The 24,416-nt window shown below is 40.5% G+C and overlaps 2 protein-coding genes across 3 annotated transcripts in view; one reads left to right on the top strand and one right to left on the bottom strand.

The window, feature by feature from the left end:
• LOC118161095 overlaps nucleotides 1-8,897 on the bottom strand; it is a 25,892-nt gene extending 16,995 nt beyond the window's left edge. The window contains exon 1 of the mRNA XM_035316102.1: nucleotides 8,271-8,897. Within this exon, the coding sequence (XP_035171993.1) occupies nucleotides 8,271-8,897 (627 nt within the window). The remainder of the gene's footprint in view (nucleotides 1-8,270) is intronic.
• KCNG2 (potassium voltage-gated channel modifier subfamily G member 2) overlaps nucleotides 1-24,416 on the top strand; it is a 72,218-nt gene that overhangs the window by 9,568 nt on the left and 38,234 nt on the right. Inside the window, exon 1 of one of the 2 annotated variants that reach the window (XM_035318167.1) lies at nucleotides 8,512-8,960. The exons of the other annotated variant lie outside the window; for it this stretch is intronic. The gene's annotated coding sequence lies outside the window, so the exon portion shown is untranslated. Of the gene's footprint in view, nucleotides 1-8,511; nucleotides 8,961-24,416 lie in introns of those variants that run through there. 2 annotated transcript variants of the gene reach the window in all.

Here is a 24,416-nt window from a genome sequence, read left to right as displayed (position 1 = left end):
AAATAAAATAAAATAAAATAAAATAAAATAAAATAAAATAAAATAAACAAACATAAAAATGGTTGTTGGGTTCTATCTGAATTAATAAAACCACATCTCGAAAGCAGCTAGCTGAAAGAGGGCAATGAAAAATGAGTGACATCTTTTGCTTTCAGTGGTTCAACACAAGAATTTCCCAGCATAATGTATGGTTTAATTCTGCTGCTGTGGATGGTGTTGGTTGCATTGTAACTTGCCTAAGTGAGTCAATTTTGCACTTTCCAGCAGTCTCATCTCTGTCATGACCATTAAGTGACAATAAGCATTTCACAAAGTAGCAGCCTCATCTTCTAGCTCAAGTTAATTGCTGGTTGAGGAGAGGCAGGCTGCCAGCTCCCAAACAGCCTAATAACCACTTTTTTTTTTTTTTTTTTTTTTTTTTTCCAAGTTACCTTCAATCTGAAACTAGCTGCACTTCAGAAAATGAGCAAAAGATGGCAAAGATGGCTGCTGCTCCTTGACAAACAACCTCACTCCGTCTCCTTCCGTGTCCTCCCTTCTGTGCAGCAATTCCTGCTTTATGGAAATGGAAAAGGTTCCTTCATTACAAAGAAGGAGAAGGAGCCAAAGGCAATTGACTTTTTTTGTAACACTTCCCGCTGGCAGAATCCCTGCCAGTGTTTCTGAGCAATCGTCTCCACCTCTGGGAATCTGGAAGTTTGGTGTTTGTTTGCTATTTGCCAGCAACACTGCTGGTGACTCTGGGTGTTCATTACCAGGTAATGCAATCACTCGACTTTCCTGACAATTTTTCGTTTGTTTGTTTTGAGCAGCTCCATTGCTATTAAGCAGTAAATGTGATAAGCAGAGCAGAGAAGACATCAGTCTTATCCTCATCAAGGCTAAACACTATGAAAAAAGCCCCAGCTATCACACAAATCCACTTAAATAATTCTGCAGGTACCACCACTGAAATTACTCATGTTCTTCACTGCAGAGGCTTTTTTTCTGCTCCATGCTATGGTTGACCCTCTGTCATTTGCAAACAGGCATCATTCAACTTCGCAAGCAATGCAACATACATCAAACCTTCTTTTACAGGTCTTAGTGGAATTCTGTTTTGTTTTTTAAGACCCACTGCTAATGTGAACTATGCCAGGATTAATGGGGTAATGGCATTCTTCTCCCCATTCTCTGGATGTCTGCATCCACATTGTCTTTTACAATCCTAACTCTCTCTTTTTTTAAATCCATAGCTGGCAGGAATCACAGATAACACAGTGTGCATCCTGCTTTTCAGAAAGCCCTTCACCTATCTCTTCTGTGCACCAGAATCCAAAAAAGTAACTGTGTAGTAACTTGCACCGATTCATGCACAGAACATAACCACAGCTGTCTGGGACCCACCTGTGGCCATTTGTCTTCTTTTCTGTCTTAATTGCTATGTAAAGAGGACAAACACATTTGCTGAACCTCGCAGTTTTCTCTAATTTATGTTGCAGGCTGCTAGAAGTGTAGGTCTGTTTTCTTAGGGAAAAAAAAAAAAAGCCACATATGCCAGCACTACATTAAAAATTAATTGCAACATGAGGAAATTATTTACCTGTTTCTTTTTTGTTCAGTGGTGAGAGATTAAAGGCTGAAAGGTGATGCTCACAGCGATGTACATAGCTAACAAAAGAAACACTGAAGTCAATGGTAGTACAATGGTAGTAGATCCCTTCCTGAACCTTTAAATCTGTTTCAAAGGCTCTGAAATAACTTCAGCTAACACAGAAAGCTGAAAATGTTATTAATAATATGAAATAATAATATGAAGATCCAGTCAAATTCATTAAACCCACTGACCACTTGCTTAGTGAATTCTGCAGGCAGCATGTTTATTATGTATAGGAGTCCAGTGTTTCCAGTGCTATTTGATTTATTGTTTCTCATGGCAAACAGACTTGAGGAGGAAAAGCTTCAGGAGCAGTTCTCAATGCAGCCTTTATGACGTGCTTTTTGTAACAGAGTGCTATGCATGTTCTGAACAAAGTCGCTTTTATTTCCACATCAAGTGCTGTGACAATTTGAATGGTGCCACGGGCATCAAAATAAAGAGTGCTCTTCTGCATCCTTGTCCCACAAAATGGAAAATGCTAATGCAGAGACTCCCCGAGCCATCCTTTAGCAGGTCTCTAGGACATTGGTCAGCCCAGGCTCCCAGTCAGCTCAGGTTGGCATCGGACTAGCCCTTCTGTGTATGACATGCACTACTTGAGTATGTCTACATTAGCATTTCCATTCAGCCGAGGACCATGCTTTTGAAAACAGTTCTTGATACTCCCCATTTACTCTTCTTGGGTTCACACTGCCTGACCTGGAGCTCTTCTACAGGAACTGAACTGAAAGACGTGCTTCAGCTACTAATGGGCACTGAGTCCCTGGGAGCATGCTTCAGCTAGTCTGAACTAAAAACTCATGAAACACAGAGTGCAGATACTGAGTCCTCCACACCATTTTCCTCCTAAAGTTGACATAGCCATCATGTACTACTTGTCCTCTGATCTATTTTGTACCTGAAGTGCTGCAATATGTGCAAAGCAAGCTGAATAATACATACATTATATCTATGCTATCTATTTGGATGCAGATCTATGCAGGAAGGTACTGGGAAGTTCGAGTGGGATTGTAAACACTACTGTACACTAACTCCTTCCACACCACTCCTAGCAGTAGTTTACTCTTTTGTGAAAGTATGATATTGTCCTAAAATGAGAATTTGAAAGCTGCTTTACAGCACATTAATTTTCCCAAGCTTCCACAAGGCTGCAATGCTGAAATTATTAAATATTAATCTGAATCAGCTTTTAAAATGGTTTTGTTAAACTGTTTTAAATTTCTGTTTATTGACATTCAGACTTAAAGGGGATGTACTTCTCCTATTACATTTTCCAAAGTAAACTACAATTTAATGAGAAAACTTGAGTTCTGATTAAGAGAGTCAACATAGGAACTTAGTTTGGTTCAATTATCCATTTTAAAAAATCTCTGACCAGTTAATTTGGATTATTTTTTGAGTGCCATAATGTAGATAAACTCCACAGAGATCGTTATGATATTATTACTCTCTCGCTGCCCTGGATTTTCAGCCAAATTTCTTAAGAGACTTCAGACTGCAAAGCCTGTAGTGCAGCAAATATAACACTTTAGGTGCATTGTTGAATTTACACAACAAATCATGTTAAAGAGGCATTAACCCTTGAGGTTGAAATTCTGCCAGAAGCAGGGTAGGATCAACACTGTTGGATTTTTCCTCATTTGTTTGGCTGCCTGAGCATGTCTTTATTCACTTAGCATCATTTCATCTCAGAGTCTCAGGTGCCTATGTCTGCTTTGAGAGATGAAAACTGTTTTCAAAATTCCTTGCAGTTTAGGCACTGTATTTCTTCCCACTTACAGAATGTTTTCTGTCTTGGTATTTTGAGTGGGCAAATCCCGACACTAGGAAAATATCTTTTCAGCCTGAGCCTGGCTGATGGGATTTGTTGTGCGAACATGGAGGCTGACATATGCTGATTTTTACATTCAAACCTTTTGTAGACAAGAAATTTCTGAACGTGTGGCACAGCCTACAATCAGAACAGCATTGCTGCCTGGATGGGAGGAGTGCCGTTATCCACCTGAGTCTGGCATTTTGGTCAGATCTGTACATGGGGATAGTCACAGCATAAATTTTCACCCCCACTGGAAAAAGTAGTTGAAATATAACTGTACGTTTCATTCTCCAGAGGCTCCTGGTTTGATAAATACTGTTAATATGTATGCCTAGGTCTCATTTTCAAATCAAAGAGCCAAGGAGCTAACAGTTACTTGCTTGGAAGAGCTACACTCCCCTCCACCCCACCTGCCCTCTGGAGATAAACACAATGAGGAGAAAATAAACACTTTCATACATAATGAGTTTAATGAAATTTCCATTTCGGTGTAGATTTGCATATACTGCCTTAAATCTGAGTTTAGCTTTAATTGGGAAATAGCTTGTGTTCTGTTTGTTACAACTGCGGTCTTGGAACTGGATACAAAAGATTACAGAGACCCAAATTCATCGTTGTGACTCTCAGCAAAGCTGCAATAACATAACCTGATGTCTAATAAAAGAGGAAATACCAGAGCTGTAACTCACAGCAATATTATTTCCACACAAAAAGGATATAGACTGATTATGAGCCAATCACCACGGTAGCTCTATGATGTCTCATCATTTTCTTAATTTCCTTTGTTTACTTAACTCTTGTGATTTTACAGCCTGGGTAATTTTCCCTGAAATACTTTGAAAAATTGTCTTTAATATAAAAAGTACATCCTGCCTGCAGCTGGTTATATAATTCCTATATATAGGTTGTAGAAAGCTCTACATCCTCCTTCTTTAACAAAAAAAAAAAAAAAAAAAAAAAAAAAAACATAAATACACAGAAAAAAATATTATATTTATAGATGTCTGGCCAGTATTATAACAAATTGTTAATATTTTGCACATGCACATGTGCAAAAATATTTTGCACATGTGCACAAATAGCTTGAGGGAAAAACTACGCTATTTTCTTCACTGTTGTCACTGAAACAGTTACATTGTCCCTCCCCACTGCATTGCTATCTGTAGTATAATTTCTCAGCTCCAAGAACTTTGTTCACATCAGGTACCTGGAAAGGAATCGGTTGCAGTCAAGCAAACAAAGTTTGAATTAATTATTTCCTAGTTCAAAAATCACTCTTACCTGAAGCAAGCAATGCTTCATTTTCCTTTCTCATTTTTTTTTCCCCATTCTTTTTCCTCTTTAAAGTTACAGAAATAATTATCTCCATGACAGGTACCAAAATTTTGCTGTCTGTCTCTCTGTCCCTTCAAAAGCACACTCAGCAATACTTTGTGACAATCTATCAAAATTATTGCAATAATGGTTTCTGACAGTCTTCGCAGACACTTTCACTTACCATCTCTGGGATTTCTCTCTGCTATTAGAGTTGAGGAGTGGGAGTCAGGCTTCCTGGGGCTTCCTTTTATTTCTGTCACTTATTTTGAGGAGTGAGTTTCTATACCTGTCGACACAGCCTACAACACACCCCAGGCAGTCAAAATTCACAGTCACCCATCACCTTTCCCTCTCTTTCGGGATTCATCTTTTTACATGAGAATAATACACCAGCTTCAGCTTCTGCTTGATGCTGGTCTTCCTAGGCATGTCCCCTGCAAAGACTTCCAATTTACCCTTTGAGACAGACAGAGACAACTCAGTTTCCAGATAACACAACCTGGCTGACTGGGCCACCAGGATGAAACTGCAAAATCACTCTGCAGCTTTAGTACGGGTTCTTACTGCCTAAAACATGTCCCATTTCTTTGGTCACCAGTGAAGTAATTTAATCATGGTGTCTCAGTTTCTCCATCTGTAAAACAGGAGTACTAATACCTATATAAACCTTAATCCCTAATACTATTTATCCCAAAAGAGTCCCAGGAAGGTGAAAATATTTATAGAGTGTTTTTCAACACCCATCTGAAACATTTTATTGACCCACAAAATCCTTTCTGGATTAGATAATACAAATCCTAAATCAATTCATCATGGCAGTAATAACAACCAAGGTGATAAAATAATCTAGAGAAATCAACAAGCAAGTAGTGTTAAGGATGATGCTACAGTAAATCTAGAGTATGGCAGCCTTTCTCTCTTCATAGCTCTTGGATAACAGTCTATTTTTTTCTCAGTTTTCAGATAATAAACCTTTAAGGATTGCACTACAAACTGCTTTTTCTGCTTTGGGAAAGTAGGTCTCAGTGAGCACTGCAAGCATGTCAGGTGTAAATGATTTTAAGTTTATAAGTTTAATTTATTTTCTAAATGGTTATTTAAGACATTTTGAACTAATGAAACAAGTTAAACTGATGTATGCCCTGGCTCTGGTGTTTTCCCTGTCACTGTCATTGTAGCTTTTGTGGAACAGAAGCAATGGTAACACTAGTAGAATGGATCGGGAAGAAATTGGCAAACACATATGCAAAGCATTTAACCATACTTTCTTTGACATAACTGGGACTTCAGGTGATAATTTCATTTGGAGAAGAAGCAAGTAGACCAACTAGAAACTGGAAATTTTAAACTGGAAGAATGGTGAGGCTGTACCCATACATTCATGTAAAAGTAGTTCTTCAGAGAAAACCATAGAAATGTCTTTTTAGTTGCAATAGGAAGGCTTGATTGTAAACAAAACCTGATACATTTACTTCAGGCAAGCACTAAAAAAAAAGAGAGTAAGAAGGAACTCTAGCTTTCCCACTCTTCTACAGGCATGGGCAAGAAGCAAAGCTGCCATTATTCTACATTTTGATTTGTGGCCCAGTATTGCTGCTATGGTCTTCAGAAGGATTGAAAAGGAGTCTACAGCCTCCCTGCTGCAGCTGTGGGTGCTGTGTGAGGCATGGAAAGGTACACATGAGATGGCCCATAAGGAACACAAGCACATAGCAACACAAAGGCAACATCACCTTGTGAAGAAGACTGGGGGTGGAGACTTGGCTTTCAACATCAGTTCTGCCATGAATGTACAACTATGATCCTGTCCAAACCAGTGAAGTGTTCCATGCAACCTTTTCTCCATCTGTTTGTAAAAGTGCATTCATATTTTTGAGGGTAAGTGGCATGGACCCTATAATGGCATACTGCTCTTTATCCTGCCCTTTTCGCCATCACAATTACTGAATCTAGTAGAGAATTTTGTTTAGATGTCTAGGAACTCAGTGGGATTTGGAGAATAAATACATTGTTAAATACTTTGGACATATTCATACATGAAATTACACTTGTACAGCCTTGTGCAGTCATGCTCACTTTTCACTTCTGGGACATCCAACTAACTGCATGCAGAATGGCTTGATCCACCGCAAGCCAAAAGCTAACTTCTGAAGTTCACCTGCATGTGAACTGAATCGAGCTCCAAATGTCCATAGACTTCTCAAATTACTGGTTAGGAATTAGAGGAAGAAATAATAAAGGTATGCCTCAGCATTTTTTAACTCAAAACATTTTAACAAAATGCAAGCTGCATATGGTGAGACTAAGTGGATAAATAAACAGAAGAACACTGGAAAGTAAATGGGTAGAAATCTCACACCAGGGGAAATATGTCTTGGGCTGTTTGTGCTGTCAGGCAGCAAGCAAAATAAAAAGATCTTGCTGTGAGGGAAGAGTAAGCGGTTTTGGATAGTTCTTTAGTATGGGTAAAAACAAGGTCAGACCCTGAGATGCCTGTCTCACTGCCACAGACTTCAGTGGGAGAGATGAGGTGATGATTCATGGAGAGAATGCAAGAAGGAGTGCCAAGAAGGACCTGAGAAGGACACAGGGAAGGGTGAGTGGGTGGTCCTGTTTGTTCATTTTTTCCATAAAGCAGGAAGAGAATATGAAATTGATGATCTCTTCTTCAATATTACCTTGAAAATCAGATACTTAAGAACAATGAAGTACTCGCTTGAGACTTGATGGATTTTTGTATTAAATGTAAGCAATAGGTTGTAGAAGGATGAAAAGTCTGTGTACGTACAAAGAGAACCTCCCTAATGCCTACAGATTGTACAAACACAACTAAATGGGGACAGAGAACATCAAGCAGCATGAGATGTGCAGCCCACTGACTTCTTTCACCAAGCTTCTGCAAGTGGGCATCCTCGTGGCTGCTTACAGCAGATAAGGGTTTGCTGTTTTCACTGAGACGTGCAGAGCTGGCTCCTTGCAGAGGCAAGGGGTTGCCAGAGATTGGCAGTTTTTAATCAAGTTTGATGGTTCCTATATTCTTGCATCAGATTCACTAACTGAGAAAAAACACTAATAATACAAACACAGTCTTTGCTTTGGTTTTAAGAGGCAAAAAGCCTAACAGAAGCCAGTATTACCCAGAAGGTTCCCCCAAGGAGACGGGGCAGAAGAAATACTAAATGAAATTGGAATGAATCCTACCATACACAGTAAATAAATTAACAGGTGTAAAGACTGGCAAAAATCAGGAGCCAGATAGTAAGCACAGAGACATTTTGAAGAAACTGGGTAAGGAGATAGGAGGTACCTCAGGAAAGGTATTTCAATCCCTCTTGCAAATAAGGTACCATAGCCTAGAACAACTTGACAGAGGGAAGTCCAGGACGGTGCTCTCGTTATTAAAAACACAAAAATTGCAGACATTATGTTTCCTGTTTGCACGGCGGAGTGGTACACGTGGGCAGACCCTGAACACACACTGGCATCAAAAGGCTTTACCTCTTTCTGAATCCCTGCATGCAGACCAGAGGCTTCAAGCAGGGAAATGACTGTCCCTGTCCATCTGTGAACGCTGCTCCCGGCTCTGCTGGTCCAAGAAGTCCTGCACACCCCACTGGCACCTGGAAAAGGGTCTGTGCACACACCCCCCGGCGTGTGCTTTGCTAGGTTCCTGAGGCACTGCCTCGCGATGCATTTCGTCGGCGGGCTCCCCGCACGTAGCCGCACAGCAGGTGCACCAGAGTTAAGCGGAAACTTGGGAAGAAGACAGCTCTCCCGAGGCGTGGAAAGCACTTCGCTCGCGGTGCGGGCTCGCTGACAGCTCTCGCCTGGCGGAGCCGAGCTGCATCCGCTGCACCGATCCTGCGAGAGGGTTTCTGAACGGGGTGAACTTACCGAGATGGACGGCGGGACCGGGACGAACCCGTCAGCCGGGAGGGCGCCTTCACAATTTCGGAAGGTCCCTCCCTGCCTCCCCGCCTCCCCACGCCCAGCCCGGCGGTGAAGGGCTCGGGGCAGCCCCTCCGCAAGGCAGCTTCGACCCCGTGCGGCGCCTGGCACCGGAGCTTGCCCCGGGAGAGGCGTGCCCCCGGCGGCAGGCGGCGCTCGGAGGGGCGCCGAGTCCATCCCCGGCCAGCGGGGCCCGCCATGGAGCGGAGAGCACTCGGCGGCGAGGAGGCAGCGCCCGAGGTGAGAGGGGGCCGCGGCGTGCGGGGGCCCGGGGCCGTGAGGGACCTCCCCGCGGGTCCTGAGGCGGTGCCAGGCTCGGGGGGCTCGGCCCGGGATTTATCGGCGCCCCGCTCGCTCCTGCCGGCCGCCGGCCCGTCCTTCCGCGGCTGAAGGTAACGGGGGGCGTCGGGGGGCTCTGGCAGGAGGCTGCCCCCGAGCCCCAAATCCCGTACTTTGTGCATAGGCAGAGCCCCCGCTGGGTTCCGGGGTCTTGAGAGCTATTAAATACTCGGTCGGGTTGCCACAGCCGCTAACTAGCATGTATAGCCAAGGTGATTATGAATTTCAGTCTGGATCTGAAGCAATTTTTGCTCTGAATATGCATGGAAGTCGTAGTCATGATTTGTTTAATGTCTTAGAAAATGTGAGTGTTGACACATTCTCGGTAAGAACCGGCTGTAAATTGAGAATAATTACGATTATTACTGATTCAGAACCACACTGTACAGTTTTAATGTGCCGTCCCAAAAGCAGGGGTTACGATTTGTCCCAGGGAAGATTTTTGTCTGTAAGACCCTTGGTTACCTTGATTGCTTCTAATGGCATCTTTCCATAAGAGACGAGCTCTCTTTTCCTGGAAGTGTTGGTGCCAGAGTTACTTTTGCACGAAGGAACTTTTTGTCACTTTTTTTTTTTTTTTTTTTTTTCCCGGAGCAGATCAGTCGGGTCCATAAAAAACAGGAAACCTTCACATGAGGGCATATTTTTGGCACAGCCTCCAGCACCAAAGCCGTTTCAGGAGGATTGGTGTCTTCCAAGTCTGCTTTTCCACCCCTGCTATTTCTGTGGTTCTGAAATGGCTTGGGGATGGCATTCAGAGGAGGAATTCAACTTTGTTCAGAGGATTTCGGACCTCTTTTCTTTGCTCTTCTTAAGGCTTCCCTAAAACAAACAAGTAGAGTGTTCGAAAAGAAACCTATGGCTGAATAGTCAGCGCTTCCCTTGAGAGAAAGCTGATAGACATCCCCCACTTCTTTTGGATCCCGGGAAGGTTTCTAGCCAAGAAAAAAAAGATCAGATTTGATACTGCTGGAGGACAAAATGGGGCAGGGGAAGGGACAGTAGTCATTTTTTATACATCATTCCCTGTGTGGAAAAAGAGGGTTAAAAATGAGAAAATTGTCTCCAATTTTTTCCAGGTCACCATTATTTTGGTTGTTTAATCAGTATGTCGGTTTCTGTGAAATCTCAAGACTTCTGCCTTTTAAATAATATTAGCAATATTGCCAGATATTTTCATGCAGTGTGCATCCAAGACACGACTGCACTTGTTAGGAGATTAACAGCACTTGCCCTTGCACCTCTGTTCCTGTGCTTATTAGCATCAGTGCATTAACTGTCAGTAAATGTCTGTCATCTCTTAGGGCTTAATTATGAAATGGTTTTAAAATGGCATGCAAGGGAAACTTTCAGCTCAGCTTTTAAAAGTGATACAGCCCTGTGTATGAATAACTCTTGTGGTGCCCAGACCTGCTGTCCTTATTAACAGAGCCCAGCTCTGTTTCTGTGGCTTCAGTTTTGAACCCAAAAAAATGTATGTTCTCCTTTCTTATTTATTTTCTCCTTTAACAGCTCTGTGCTGATAAAACAGAGAAGTGAATAGATGCTTTTTTTTTTCTTTTTTTTTTTCTTTTATTTTTTCTGGAACAAGATGCTTAGGCAAGATTACAATGGTCATTGCATGCTTTTTGCCTTTACCCTTTCTTTGCTGTTGTGTTTGATTCTCAGAGAAGTAAGTTTAAATGCCTGACTATGATTTCAGGACAGTCTGAGATTACTCCTAGGTAATCCATCCTGCATCAGGCACTGAATCCATTTCTGTCTGGAAACATACAAGCTAGTGTTGGCTGGTTTTTATATGCTGTGAAAACCCTCTGTAAAAAAGTCATACTTTTGTAGCACAGGGCCTGTCTAATTAGAGAAACTAGGGTCAGAAAAGCTGGTGGGAACTGGATATATGGTACCTAACCTACACTAACATCATGCACCAGCACTGTTGCTACAGAGTGAGTGTATCCAGACAGTGAGTAGAATAAGCAGAATAAGTATTGTCTTTTGAAGCCTGAGCACAGCTTTTGTCTTGTTAATTTGCTTGTAGGCAACTCTTTGGTTGCTTATTTTGAGCAACTGGAAGAAGGACAGAATTGGATGTGATCACCATGTCCTCACATAGTTTGCAAGGCAGAAAGATGGGCAGCAGCATCTTGAGACTGAACAGACAATAACATAAATTTCCGATTTGAGTGTTACTAAGGGAAGAAACAGAAAACAGGAGATAGTGAAAACTCTAAACGTTTTCTAAATGTCTAAGTGATTGAGGAGGCATTTTACTATTTTAAACATTACCAGGTCCAGAATTTTTGAAATTTTGATACAGGTAGGTCTCATTAGGGGATTCAGAAACTTTGTCAGATATATGTAGGTGATGAGGATCGTTACTGTTTCTTTTCAACTTTTTTTTTTTTTGTAGTTTTCCAAAAAAAATGAAAAACCTCTGTCTGCTCTGATCAGGTTACTTGTTTAAATATACAGTGTGTATTACATTGCATTGAGTAGTTCATTTGCTCAATTAAGGCATCAGTTCAGAGTTAATGTGACTTACACATTTCCCTACTCAGATTGTCTTCATCACAGTGAATACTACACCGTTTATATCCAATGGACTCTAATGTTTTGTTTTTGTCAGTCTGGAATTGTTAAGTACTCATTAATTAAACTAGACAACTTCAAGTTACTCTGTGCTTTTTTCCTGGTGAGTTATAGTTTGTATTCTTATTCTGTATCACAGCTGAACCTATCTCCCATTTCAGGATGCAGTTTAGCTATGTGGAAGGTCAGACTTTTGCTTCTTTTCCTCTTGTATAATCTTGTGGTCTTTTCTTGCTCTGAGGAAGACATTCCCTGGTTCCTCTTTTCTTTTTTTTTCTTTTTTTTTCTTTTTTTTTCCCCAAAGATACTAAAGTGAATTCAGGTTCTGTGCAATGTGGTTAAATGTTGAGCAGAACCAAGATTTAAAAAATAAATAAAAGGGTTTTGAAGATGCTGGCACTGATCATATTGTCTGATGTGAGACAAGTGCTCTCTGGCTGTCTGTAGCTTTCCCGTGGCTTGCCAGCAGAATGTATGGATGCTTCCCTTGTTATTCAAGATGAGAGTGGGGCCACAGTCCCTCCGCTTTCTCATTATTGTCCTTCTGCCCTTACTAAACCAAAAATCATCTATGATATCATACTAAAAGCCAGTGTGCTTTTAGTACTGCTTCCAGTAACTTTATGTGCATGTATTCCATTGAAGAGCAATTTCTGGAGCATTGTTCTAATTAAACATTTACAATCTCTGTTTTTTTTTTTTTTTTCAACCTGGAAAAAAAAAGACGAGAAATATACAGTCTCTCAACTTCCTAACATGAACTGACATCTCTGTTAAACATTCAGGTTATACCAACAAATTTGCCATTTCAGAACCATAATGATGATAAAATATAAAACACTAAAGTGAAATAGATGTTGAGGTTTGTGGCATGTTTTCCAATGACAGAAAACTAAAGGAGGAGCTTAAACTACTATAACTGAATTGAGTCACTGTAACATGTTTCTGCTCCTGAGTAGAAAAGGTGCCAAGTAATCTCTTTGTCTTTCTTTTGTCTTAACCAAAATTAAAAATAATAAGGATCATTAATACTGGTAACTGTGATGCCAGCTATTGGGAAAAATATCACAAAGCTGCTGTGTTTACAGGATCTCTGCACAAATAATGGTTCTCCATGCTACTTGGTTAACTAGTACCTTTCATTTTCTGAGCATTCTTGGTAGAATTTGTGAAGTTTGTTGGAAACACAGGATCCAAATAAAGTGTGTTAAATTGGAGCTCTGCACAGCTGGCAGGAGGTAAATCAATATTAGACAAATGGGAAAGAACACGAATATTTAAAAGGAAAAAATTGTGCTGAAGATTTCAGGAATACTAAAGCAATAAAGATTAAACAAAAATAAAGCATTAAGAACATATCCTTTCAGCATCACTTCAGAAGGTGAAGAATTACACGTCAGAGATTATTGAGATTATTATAGTCTTGTTTTTCAGAACTTCAGAACTTCACAGTTCTCAAAGAAACAAGTACTGTTTAGACTGAGATGGTACACACAGGAAGCATTTTGAAAGATCAATGGTGTTGGGTTGTTTTGACAATTGAGTTAGAATCATTTGTCTGAGCCTTCTATTGATTATTCTGTTAGTAGAATGAATAGATTGATATCAATAGGTCAGGGAATAATCGGTCAGCTTTAGGGCTGCCCGGGTTCAGGGTTGTCATGTGCCAGGGTGTCCAAGTCTACACTCCCTTTGCTGAACAGGAGCCCCACCAGAACAGCTGTGGGTGTGCTGGTGATACCTTTGTCTGAACTGTGTTTCAGATCCAGTCATTGCCTTCCTTCCTCCCCAAGTGGAAAGGGGAGCTTACAAATATGTTTGGTGGCTTTGCTTGGTCCCCCCAGAATTTGAGCATGGTCCCCTGGAAACTTGGGAGAGGAATGATAAATAAATTCAGTTTTCTGAGAAGCCACTCCATTGCCATGCTGTGATTTTTTGTTTTATGTTTCTAGTCAGACATTATTGGAATGAGCTGAAAATGCAGTTTCAATGGTGTACTGTAAAGCAGGCATTGTGTGTTGGCTGCAAGGCAAATTCCTCACACGTTGTCGTTTTATGTATATTTACCCCACTGTCCCTTGCCATGGCTCAGTCAGACCATGAGCCCTGGTTTCCGTGCCTTACACTGCTGCTGGTTCAAGTGGGTTTGGGATTATTGGGCTGTTACTGGCCTGAGCTGGAAGAATTTCATTCAGATCTAAACTGAAAATTCGGTTACAGCTAAAGTGATGCTGACTTGGGTTAGTAATAATGTAACAACAACATATTCAGCATCAACAGCAACAGGAACATGCCAGTTTAACCATAGAAAGGATGTAGTTTAATGATGTGAATTGTAAACACTGGAAAGGTCAAATGGATAAAAGGCAGACTGAGCTTGAGGAAGGTGAGGGTCTTTGAACTTCTCAGTGATGTGCAAGAACCTTAGGGCCTCCCTGCTGAGCAGATTGTGGTGGACAGCAGCAGAAACAGTTGCTTTCCTTCAGATTCAGTGCAGTTTTTTTAACTGATAAAGCCAGGAAGCTGGAGATTCTGCAAATCATAATATAAATTCATTCAACAGAAGTCTGAATGAAAGCCAAGCCTCTAGTTTACAGCTTTTCAAATATTATTCCAAGGCTAAAGTCTATTTAGGTTCGGATGCTACTTTATTCTGACCTGCTCAAATTAAATTTTTACATGGCTGTCAAGAATGATTTCTCATTCTTTCTAGACTGCCTTTGATAATGGGATTGATTTAAGGAGGAAATACATTAAAAAGCAGATATTTCCCAGCAGTTACTGAAAAGCATCCTCAGAAGTTCTAATTTGTGATTCTGACATCAGAAATTATTCCTTATGGTGTCACTGTGAAGTGTTTCTGGTTTATAAAGATTTTGATACAGTATCAGGATTGATACCATACTTAGTTACTTCTCACTTATTTATCTTTTAGTTTTCTCTGTAGTTAATTTGCAGTTATATTTTGATGGCAGAAATTTGCTGTGTGTCTCCACAGGAAAACTACTACCATTAATTTTTATGTATCTCCTCCTATGTGCCATTCAGATGAACTTGCATTTGCTGATTAAGGAAAAGTTGTGGTTCCACAGCAGTGCATTAGACATGCACTCTTCAGCCTACAAGAAAGCAAGAGTAACTCCAGGCATACCAGTTTGAGTTCACGTGTAATTGGTTTCCTCTAAGTTCTGTACGTAGAATAATTTTCTTGCTGTGTTCTTGTTTCTCATGTTTTTCAAGGTCATTTATTCAGGCTTGCCTTTCAGCTGTATTTTTTACTGTTATTAGATGTCTGTCATGTCATCAAAGGTGTTTCAGGAAGGACTATACTGAGTAGGACTGTAGATGGTGAATCTTTTGTATGTCTATTCTCTAATGTAAATGTCACTAAAATATTCTTTAAATTTAGTGTTTCACTAAATCTCGTACACAGAGTTCATCCTCTGTGGCTTTTATGAGGCTTCGTGCTGTGAAGGTTTCATCTGACTGCAGAAGGACTTGAATTTGTTCTGGAGACTGCTGCTAAGGGCTCTGCAACGGAAGCAGTTCCTGACTAGATGGCCGGGGAATGTTCTTTTTTTCTGTGCTGATGTAAATCAAAGAAGCCTGTCCAGAATTACTTTGGTATAAATGAGAACACATCTGAGGTCTGGATGTTTGTTCTAGTATTTCTTTGTACTTGTACTGTAGTCTACAGTTAAAACCTTCAGAATCATGGATTAATAACGTATTGCCCTTGGGCTAAACAAGGGCAACATTTCTGATTTGATTTCTTTTCTAACATTAAAATGAAAATTTGTGAAAAGAGCTTACATTCAGTGTCTGATCCGGCAAGACCGTTATTGTTTATTGGTAATCCCAGTTCAGACAAACATTGCTGCTGAATACATAGGTATCCTGAAGTGAGTACGGACGGACTCCTGAAGGAAGGGGTTTTAAGACTGGGTCCTTACAGAACATTTAGAAACCTTATATTTATTAAATCTCATGCATTTTAAATAGTTCACAGTTCCCATGCTTTGTCATGTTAATAAGTGTGCTGAATCATTTTTAATAACTATTGCATTTCTGTGTAGTCTCTAATAGTCTATGTGGTAGACTGTGACAAATAACACCTGTTCAGATTCTGTAGATGTGCGTGTGCATACTTCTCAGAAATATGCTTTTTAGTTTCATATCAAACAAGCTGCTTATGCAACAACATACTATTATTCTAAATAATGGTGTGGGCTTTTTTTAAGATTATCTAGAATAAATTTATTCTCCAAATGAAGGTATCTGCCTTCAGCTAAATTGAGAGAAGACCAGTGCATGCGCCCAAGACCCATACATCAATGAACTGGGTTAACTGCCCTACTTATAAAAATACATTATAAGGGGGTTACCTTGCTGTATGCATTTATCAGCCTGAAGATCCAAAGTCAGATAGGGATTTCTCATATATAATGGTGGCAGCCTGATTCTTCTCTTAAGCCTCTGGAGGCAACATTTCCCTGGACTTTAATTGCCTCCTTCTTAGTTGAGAAGATTTTTCAAGGATGACCTAAAAATCAAAGAGTGTTGCTGACATGATTTTCTTTTTGCTGCCTCCTTTTCTTTTTGCTTCCTCCCCTCTCCCCCCCCCCCCCCCCCGACACCCTTGACACCCTTTGTTCTGATTATTCATACTTGAATATCCTTGCGAATAGGATAGTGTCCATCTGTTCTTCTTTTACTCTGGAAGTATGGCTAACTTAGTGAATTACAACTATAAATGAAGGTTGCTGCTCATTGTAAAAGGCTTGCATAAGCACAGGAAGTGAGATAAAGTGTAAGCTCAAGGGTAGCACATGCAGATTAATGCCTGTTTACACTCTGAATGCATCTCTCTGGAAGCCAGAAAGAAGCTAAATATTACCATCCAGGCCAAGAAAGAAGCTAATTACCACCATCCTGGCCATGATGGGGTTAGCAGTAGCTTCCACAAGATAGATTTCATCTTTCTTTCCAGTACTCTTCCACCATCATCGCTTAAGAGATCTCTGCAGGATCCTGGCATCACATGCTGCAGTCACTGCCCTGAACTTTGTCACAAGAGCTATATGAGGCCCATAATGACCTATTTAAAGGATTCTGATAGTACCTTCCTTCTCAATAACCTAGTTATTGCCTGCATACTTTCCATAGCTTGACCACCCTCAATTGCAGGCAGAACTGTTGAGGAGACAGAGTGCAGATCTCAAAGGAATTCACAGAAATAATTTGCAGTCCTTATAGAGAGCAATATTTTCTTAATTATCTTTTTCCATGAATCTTAAGAAGAGTATGTCAGTTTACGCCACTCTTGTCATTCTTAGAAATGGACCACTGTTAAAAAGAAAAAAAAAAAAAGAAAAAAAAAAAAGTAATTGTACTACAGAATAATTCTACACTACAATTTTTAAGTTATTCTATGCATCGCTGGAGATTTCAGTGCAAAGTGATGAAGCAAGGGAAACAGCTGCAGTTATATTAAATAGTACAGAAAGGTATAAAAGAAATCTGACCATTTATTTTCAGAATGTAAATGAAAATGCAGTGTCTGGGTTTGACCTCATAAAGGCAATATACCCATTACTGTGCATTACTTGCCCTTATGAGCAAGATAGCCATTATCTTATGAGCAAGATAGCCATTGCTGTGCATTATGAGGTTCCTTGAACCTTCCAGTGAAATGTGTTATTTTAGCCACCGATTTTTACCTCTTATGTATATTAATGACAGTTAGTAGGGGAGGTCTGACTTTGATCCATTTGTTGCTGGTATTTCAGATGGCCATCAAATGTATTAAAATTGGCATAATACAAGCAAAACAATAAGAAGTTAGGGTAAAACTGCAGACTAGTGTTCTGGCTTCAAATTCTACCAGATCAAAGTAGAACAACAGTATTCAGGCTGTCTGTCCACACACCTGGCAGTATATTTAGTCTTCTGCTGTCCTGAATACGAAGAATAAGTTTTGACCCCATTCACTTAACCATTCAGAGAGTTAACTGATGTCTCAAAGAGACATCTGAAGTGGCTTTGCAGCCACCAGCTGCATATTCTCACAAATACGATGTAGGTGCTTACAAGCTAGGGTCTGCAATGCCTAATTTGTAGGCTTCTAAATCAACTCCTAAACCCAAGACTGTGCCCTAGGTGTTAGCGCCTGTATTAGTGGTGGTACGTAGCTTGCTTCTCATCTAGTGAGAGTGGATGAAAAATAACGAATTAATATGATAATGAAATGGGTATCCCAAGTCAAGGTGGTGAAAGGAGTGCTTTCTGTGACCTGGCATGGAGGACTTGGCAGGAGAGAAGACAGGTGAGGTTATGAGAGGGAGGTCCTGGCTGGAGCTTCCATTTCAAAAAGTTTCTTTGAGGGTAATAGGTGATAAGGTTTATTTTACTGTGGAAGGGCGGGAAGCTAGTGTTTGGGTGCATGGGTGGCTAGAGAAGAACAGGGACAAAGCTATAAGGGCTTTCAGTGGTATTGCACAAGACAGTTCTGACTCCATGTGGGTATTGGTGTTGTAGAGCACTTCAAAGAGTTTGTCTTTACACAGAAGGTACTGCTCAACTTTAATAGCATGTAGTGAAGCTGTTGTTTTGTTATAGCAAGTGTTAAAGGTATAGACTTGGGCTGGGCATAGCAGAGGTTTAGCTCTTCTCCCATGTCCTTTCTCTCCTGCTCCCTTGATGCAGTGCAGGGAATCAGAACAACACTATGGGTTCCCTCCACCACCTCAACCCTGTGTGCTACTCACAAGGAGTCGGAGACAAAAAGGCAGCCTGAGCTAAAGACTACCCCTTCTCCCTATCATCTGCTTTGTGTCTTTGGCTTAATTTGCCATGGACCCTCACATGAGCCCATGTCTCTGTTGCATCACCTAACGCAACATCTGTGGAAAAGAACTATATGCTTCTTTTAAAGGTACCTGAAGCACTGAAAATGTACTTCAGCACCTTGGGGCAGGGTGAGAAGACAAATCAGTCTGCAAGTAGATACCGGTTGTAAAGTACAAAATTTTTAGGAAGTCTCAGTGGACTAAAGTACAGAGAGCTGATTTCCTCCAGAGAGGATGTGAGTGAAGGAGAGTTAAACAACATCATATGGCATTTTGGCTCTGGAAAGGCACTGTGCAAAATGACACCTCCATATTTAGCAGATTCATTTCCTCCGTGTGAGAAGGACCATGTGCCCTAACTTTCATTTTGTAGAAGACCTAATTCTTTCCTTGACAACTGAATGGTTCGAATCTGGAAATGGAAAATCTCAAGGTTCTGCTGACTGAAGTTTTTTCCAAAGTGGAAAGACACTATCAGCTTCAAGGCAAATAGCATACGTTGGAGGAGAATTTTAGAAGGCAGTATACCAAGAATTTAGGCCAAATCCTTAGAAAACATTTCAAAAGCATTTCAGCAGTAACTGCATACAGAAGAAATAATTGCAAAGAAAAAGTCCATTTACTTTCTTAGAATCATAGAATGGTTTGGATTGGAAGGAACTTTTGAAGGCCATCTAGTTCCAAGCCCCTTACCATGGAAGGGGATGCCTTCCATTAGATCAGGTTGCCCAAAGCCCCATCCAGCCTGGCCTTGAACACTTCCTGGGAGGGGGCATCCACAATTTTGTTAGTTCATGTTCAGTTTTTCATTCACCGGTACCCTCAAGCCCTTCTCCTCAGGGTTGCTCTCAATCCAGCCTGTATTCGTGCTTGGGATCACCCTGACACAAGTGCAGGACCTTGCACTTGGCCTTGTTGAACTTCACAGGCCAATGTCTTGAACATGTCAGGGTCCCTCTGAATGGCATCCCTTCCCTCCAGCATATCAACTGCACCACACAGCTTGGTGTCATTCACAAATTTGCTGAGGGTGCATTCAATGCCACTGTCCATGTAACCAAAAAAGATGTTAGTTACTGTTGGTCCCAATACCAACCCTTGGGGAACACCACTTGTCACTATCTCTACCTGGTCATCAGGCCGTTGACTGCAACTCTTTGAGTGCAACCATACAGCCAATTCCTTATCCACTGAGAAGTATATGCATCAGATTCATATCTTTCTTCTCTTTCTGAGCTAGACAAAATAAAAGGAAGATCTATGCTTAACCACAGACACATCTTGGAAACATCTGCAGTCTCATGCTTCAAATAACCTGCTTCTTCCTTCTCTGAAAGATCTGCAGGGCTGGGAGGGGAAGTACAGGTAGGAGAAAACTGGGACTTAGGGTAACTAACTGAGCTTTTGTTTCTTATTTCCTGGCCCTTTTATATTCAAATCAATATGAGAAATATTCATTTCCAGATCAAAAATTAGAGCAGGAGATGTACAGAGTATTTCCTTAAATTTTGCCTTTTCATCATGTTGGTAATCTGGTATTCAACTTGTTGGCCTCACCCTCCTAAAGGAGAAAAAAAAAAAAAAAGAGAAAGATATTAAAATAATAGGAAAGTAGTCAGATGGTGTGTTTTCTTATAATAGCTTATAAGAAATCAGCTTATAAAAGCGAGGACTAGAAGGAAAAACTTAGAATTGCTTGTTTATCCATTCACTAAGGAATAAAGGAATAAAATAATATTTTTTCTAGGACAGGCATATGTTTTGTTTTTTTTTGGTTCATATAGTGTGCTTCAGGTATACTTGTAGCCATTGAACGGTAAACAAAGTAAAACTAGTCAGGGCTAAGCAGAGCTGTGTGCTCAAAATTTGTCATACTCTCTTGTCAAGATTATAAACTGTCCCTATGTCATCCCACACTGGTATTGAATTTCAGCAGACTAAATTCTGAAGGTTTTTAGAACTCCAAGGTGTAATTAACTGAGATATATCTGTGGGGGGGAAAAGATGTTGAGGGAAGATAAAAAGTGCTGACAGTTTATTAATTTAGTAAACTGTAAGCCTAAAGGTTACATATGCCATCTAACAGGAAGAAAGAAGGCTAGTGGAAAGAAATGAAATTTGATGCTTTTCTTTGTCCTAGAAGGTAAAAGATGATATGAGAAAAAGGGGCATATGGAAGGTTAAATGAAAGTATCTGTTACAGATACTTACAGTAAGTTTCAAGCAATAAAATTTGCAGAACTGAACAAAAAGAAATGGGAGGACTTAGAGTAACATTCATTAGAGCATAAAACAACTTACAGGAAAGGGTTCCAAGAACAGAAGGAATACAAAGCCAGTAAAATAAGTTTGAAATAGTCTCCATGCGCTAATCGTGCAGGTCTGCTTGTTCTATTTGTGGGAGCTTTTGCACATTCTAAATTTTACAATACTCTCTAACCAGATTTATTTTCAGTGAGTTGCATGTGATTCTTTTCATGCACAAACTGCAAATGATACATGGGGTACTAGAGCAATAATTTATAATATTTTTATAAAACTTAGATTTTGGTATTCAATATGCAATATCCTTTAGATTTAATAGCCAAATTTTTGTTGGGCTTGTGTTTTGTGTGTTTACATTCATTCAGATATGAAAAATCTGTATTTGTGCATACAGAGCTGCACTTGAGGAAGCATTTGAATAGCTGCTTAGCTAATTAGCTGATACATCTATGTGGGCATACTTTGTACATACAAACAAAGAGACAGTAAAAATGTAACCTTAAATATCCCTTACTTTTGTCACCATTTGGATAATTAAAAAGCTGTTAGTCATTGCTTATTTAAAGTGTCAGGAAATTTTTGTTGCCCACATATTCCCTCTAACTCACAAATCCAGTTGTGTAAGTGCACACAGCAGCAAGCAAAGAACAGATGACATCAGAGCACAGAGTAGTAACTTAGTGTCTCATTGGAAGAGAAAATTGATCTGATAATGAGGAGACAAAACTGATGCATGATGAGTTGATATTGTGAGATGTTTATTTGGGGCGGAAGAGTCTGTAAAGAGAGCTTAAGTATGTTGCTGTAGTAGAAAATTACTTGGAGAGAGAGTGAAGAAATTGCTGCACCCTCAGTAGGTGTGCAGATGACTCCAAGTTGGGGGGAAGTGTTGATCTGTTGGAGGGTAGGAAGGCCCTGCAAGGGGACCTGGACAGGTTGGATTGATGGGCAGAGGCCAATGGGGTGAGGTTCCACATGGCTAAGTGCCAGGCACTGCAATCTGGTAACAGCCCCATGCAATGCTACAGGCTTGGGGCTGAGTGGCTCGAAAGCTGTGCAGAGGAAAAGGATCTGGGAGTGCTGGTAGATGCTTGCCTGAACATGAGCCAGCAGTGTGCCCCGGTAGCCAAGAAGGCCAACAGCATCCTGGCTTGTATCAGGAATAGTGTAGCCAGCAGGAGCAGGGAAGTCATCGTCCCCCTGTACCCTGGTGAGGCCGCACCTCGAGTGCTGTGTTCAGTTTTGGGCCCCTCACTACAAGAAGGACATCGAGGCCCTGGAACACGTCCAGAGAAGGACTACAAAGCTGGTCAAGGGCCTGGAACACAAGTCCTGTGAGGAGCAGCTGAGGCAACTGGGGTTGTTTAGTCTGGAGAAGAGGAGGCTCGGGAGACCTTCTTGCTCTCTACAACTACCTGAAAGGAAGTTGTGGGGAGCTGGGGGTCAGCCTCTTCTCGCAGATAACTAGTGAAAGGACTAGAGGGAATGGCCTCAGGTTGTGCCAGGGGAGGTTTAGGTTGGAAATGAGGAGACATTTCTTCTCAGAAAGAGCAGTCAGGCATTGGAACACGTTGCCCAGGGAGGTGGTAGAGTCACCGTCTCTGGGGGTGTTCAAGGAAAAGTTGGACGTGGTGTTTAGGGACATGGTTTAGTGGGTGACATTGGTAGTAGGATGATGTTTGGAACAGAATAAGTTTTTTTCCAACCTTAATGATTCTATAATTCTATGATTTGCTAGATTGAGAAGTTAAAAAAAAAAAAAAAAAAAAAAAAAAAAAAAAAAAGTAGCTCCATGCCTTTTTGTTAGGAAAGTAGCAGAAGTGAAGCTATTAGAAGAACAGAAGATGTTTTATTCACAAATTAGGAAGAAAGAAGATCAAGATTTCACTGGGAGGAGGGAGCATTAAACACTGGCAAGGGTGGTGTAAGAGTCAATGTCTGAAAAGGAGGTGCTTGGCAACAATTATGACACATCCAGGAAAATTTGGCATGAAGATGTAGATGGCATCTATAGAATTCCTCTCCACTATCTACCTGGGATAGCTTGGCTGGGGGCAGTGGAGCTTTCACTGTTCCATTCTTTACAGGAAAAAAAGCCATTTGGGAGTGTGAGACTGGGGGGTGGAAAAGAGGATACGTGTTGTCTCTTCCCTTACCTTGTCCTCAACTTATTGCTACTATTTTTCACTCTGTTTTCAGGAAGGCTCCTGTGTAGTGATTTCTCATTCTTTGCTTTCCTCTTTTTCACCTCATTCAGTGGAACCTCACTGAATCCAGTAGGTCTGCTGGAGCTGAGGAAGCACTGGTTTTTGTGTGTGCAAATTAACTATAAATCTGAAAATCTTAACAGGGTTACAAGAGTGAGGACATTCTACGCTGTATGCTGTTCTGTATATCCAGAATTAAAATGAGCTTTATTAATTTAGATGCAAATAAGCAGTCCATATTTTGAGACGACACATACAATTAAGAGATCTTTATTAGCTGTGTATTTATAACATTTTATGACAGCGTGACAAACAGCACAATATATGAGCATTCTGAAATAGCTACCAATTAATGCTTATTTGATGTTTGTACATACATTATGAAAAGTAGCTTTTTTTTTTTAACTGTTGTGGACTGGTGAATTCAATGACCCTGACTTTCCTACCACTGTAACAAAATGCAAGTTGCCTTAAATCAATAGGAATACAGAGAATGCATAAAACAGAGGCAAAAGGTAAAAGCACGAGATCCTTACACAGGTGTTACAGGAAAGGATACTGAATTGATTAGCCACATTATTTTTTATGCCTGAGCTTTGTTTCCATATAAATAAAATGAATAGAGAGATTTCTAGGGTTTGAAGGAAACTTGCATTTTTTTTGTTGTGATTCCTGGGGAATGTAGTTCAGGAAGGGTATCTCCTATTTTTAGATGACAACATTTATCCAGCACCAGCAGAGGTGACACCAGCTGACAGTCTTTGACCCTTGCACTGGCTTCTCTTTTGCAATATGACTCTTCTTTATGCATATGTGCCTTAGAATGAATGTGTGAGCGCTGTGTGAAAGCCCTTTTGTTACATGAGGACTGTCAAGGTATGTTCTTTACAAATCCAGGAATATTGTATTCTGTTTTCAGCTTAGATACACATATATTGTCATAAACACACATATACGTATTTCCACCTGCTTCCTGTGGCAAGTACCTGTGTATGAGTAGACACTCAATCAAGCTATACACATGGGAAATTGGAATGCATAGGCTGAGTACAAGCAAAAACATTATCTGCAGTAATTACATTTAACAGGAGAATTAAAAGGGGATATACCCCCTAACAGAAATTATTGGAACATGTTCTGCTTCAATAAAACAAGAAGCATTTAGTAATAAATATACCAGCCTATTGTGAATCTTATGAAAAATGTCCTCAAGCATAGCACTGAGTTTTCATTACGGAACATTTTAGGTTTATGTGCACTACAAAACTGTAGAAATCCATTGATTTTTAGTAGTATTTATGCTGTTTTAGTCAGTATATTCTCTGAGCCATCACTTGATACTTAGTGCTGACTTCTGATGTCAGAGTGCCATACTTTAAAAAGCTATAAATGTGGAGGATCTTTTGTTATAGAAACGGAAAGGGAGGGGGAAGGGGAAGGGGAAGGGG

Source organism: Oxyura jamaicensis, chromosome 2 (genome assembly GCF_011077185.1).
Source record: "Oxyura jamaicensis isolate SHBP4307 breed ruddy duck chromosome 2, BPBGC_Ojam_1.0, whole genome shotgun sequence".
NCBI lineage: Eukaryota > Metazoa > Chordata > Aves > Anseriformes > Anatidae > Oxyura > Oxyura jamaicensis.
This window is presented reverse-complemented; position numbering and strand designations above follow the sequence as displayed.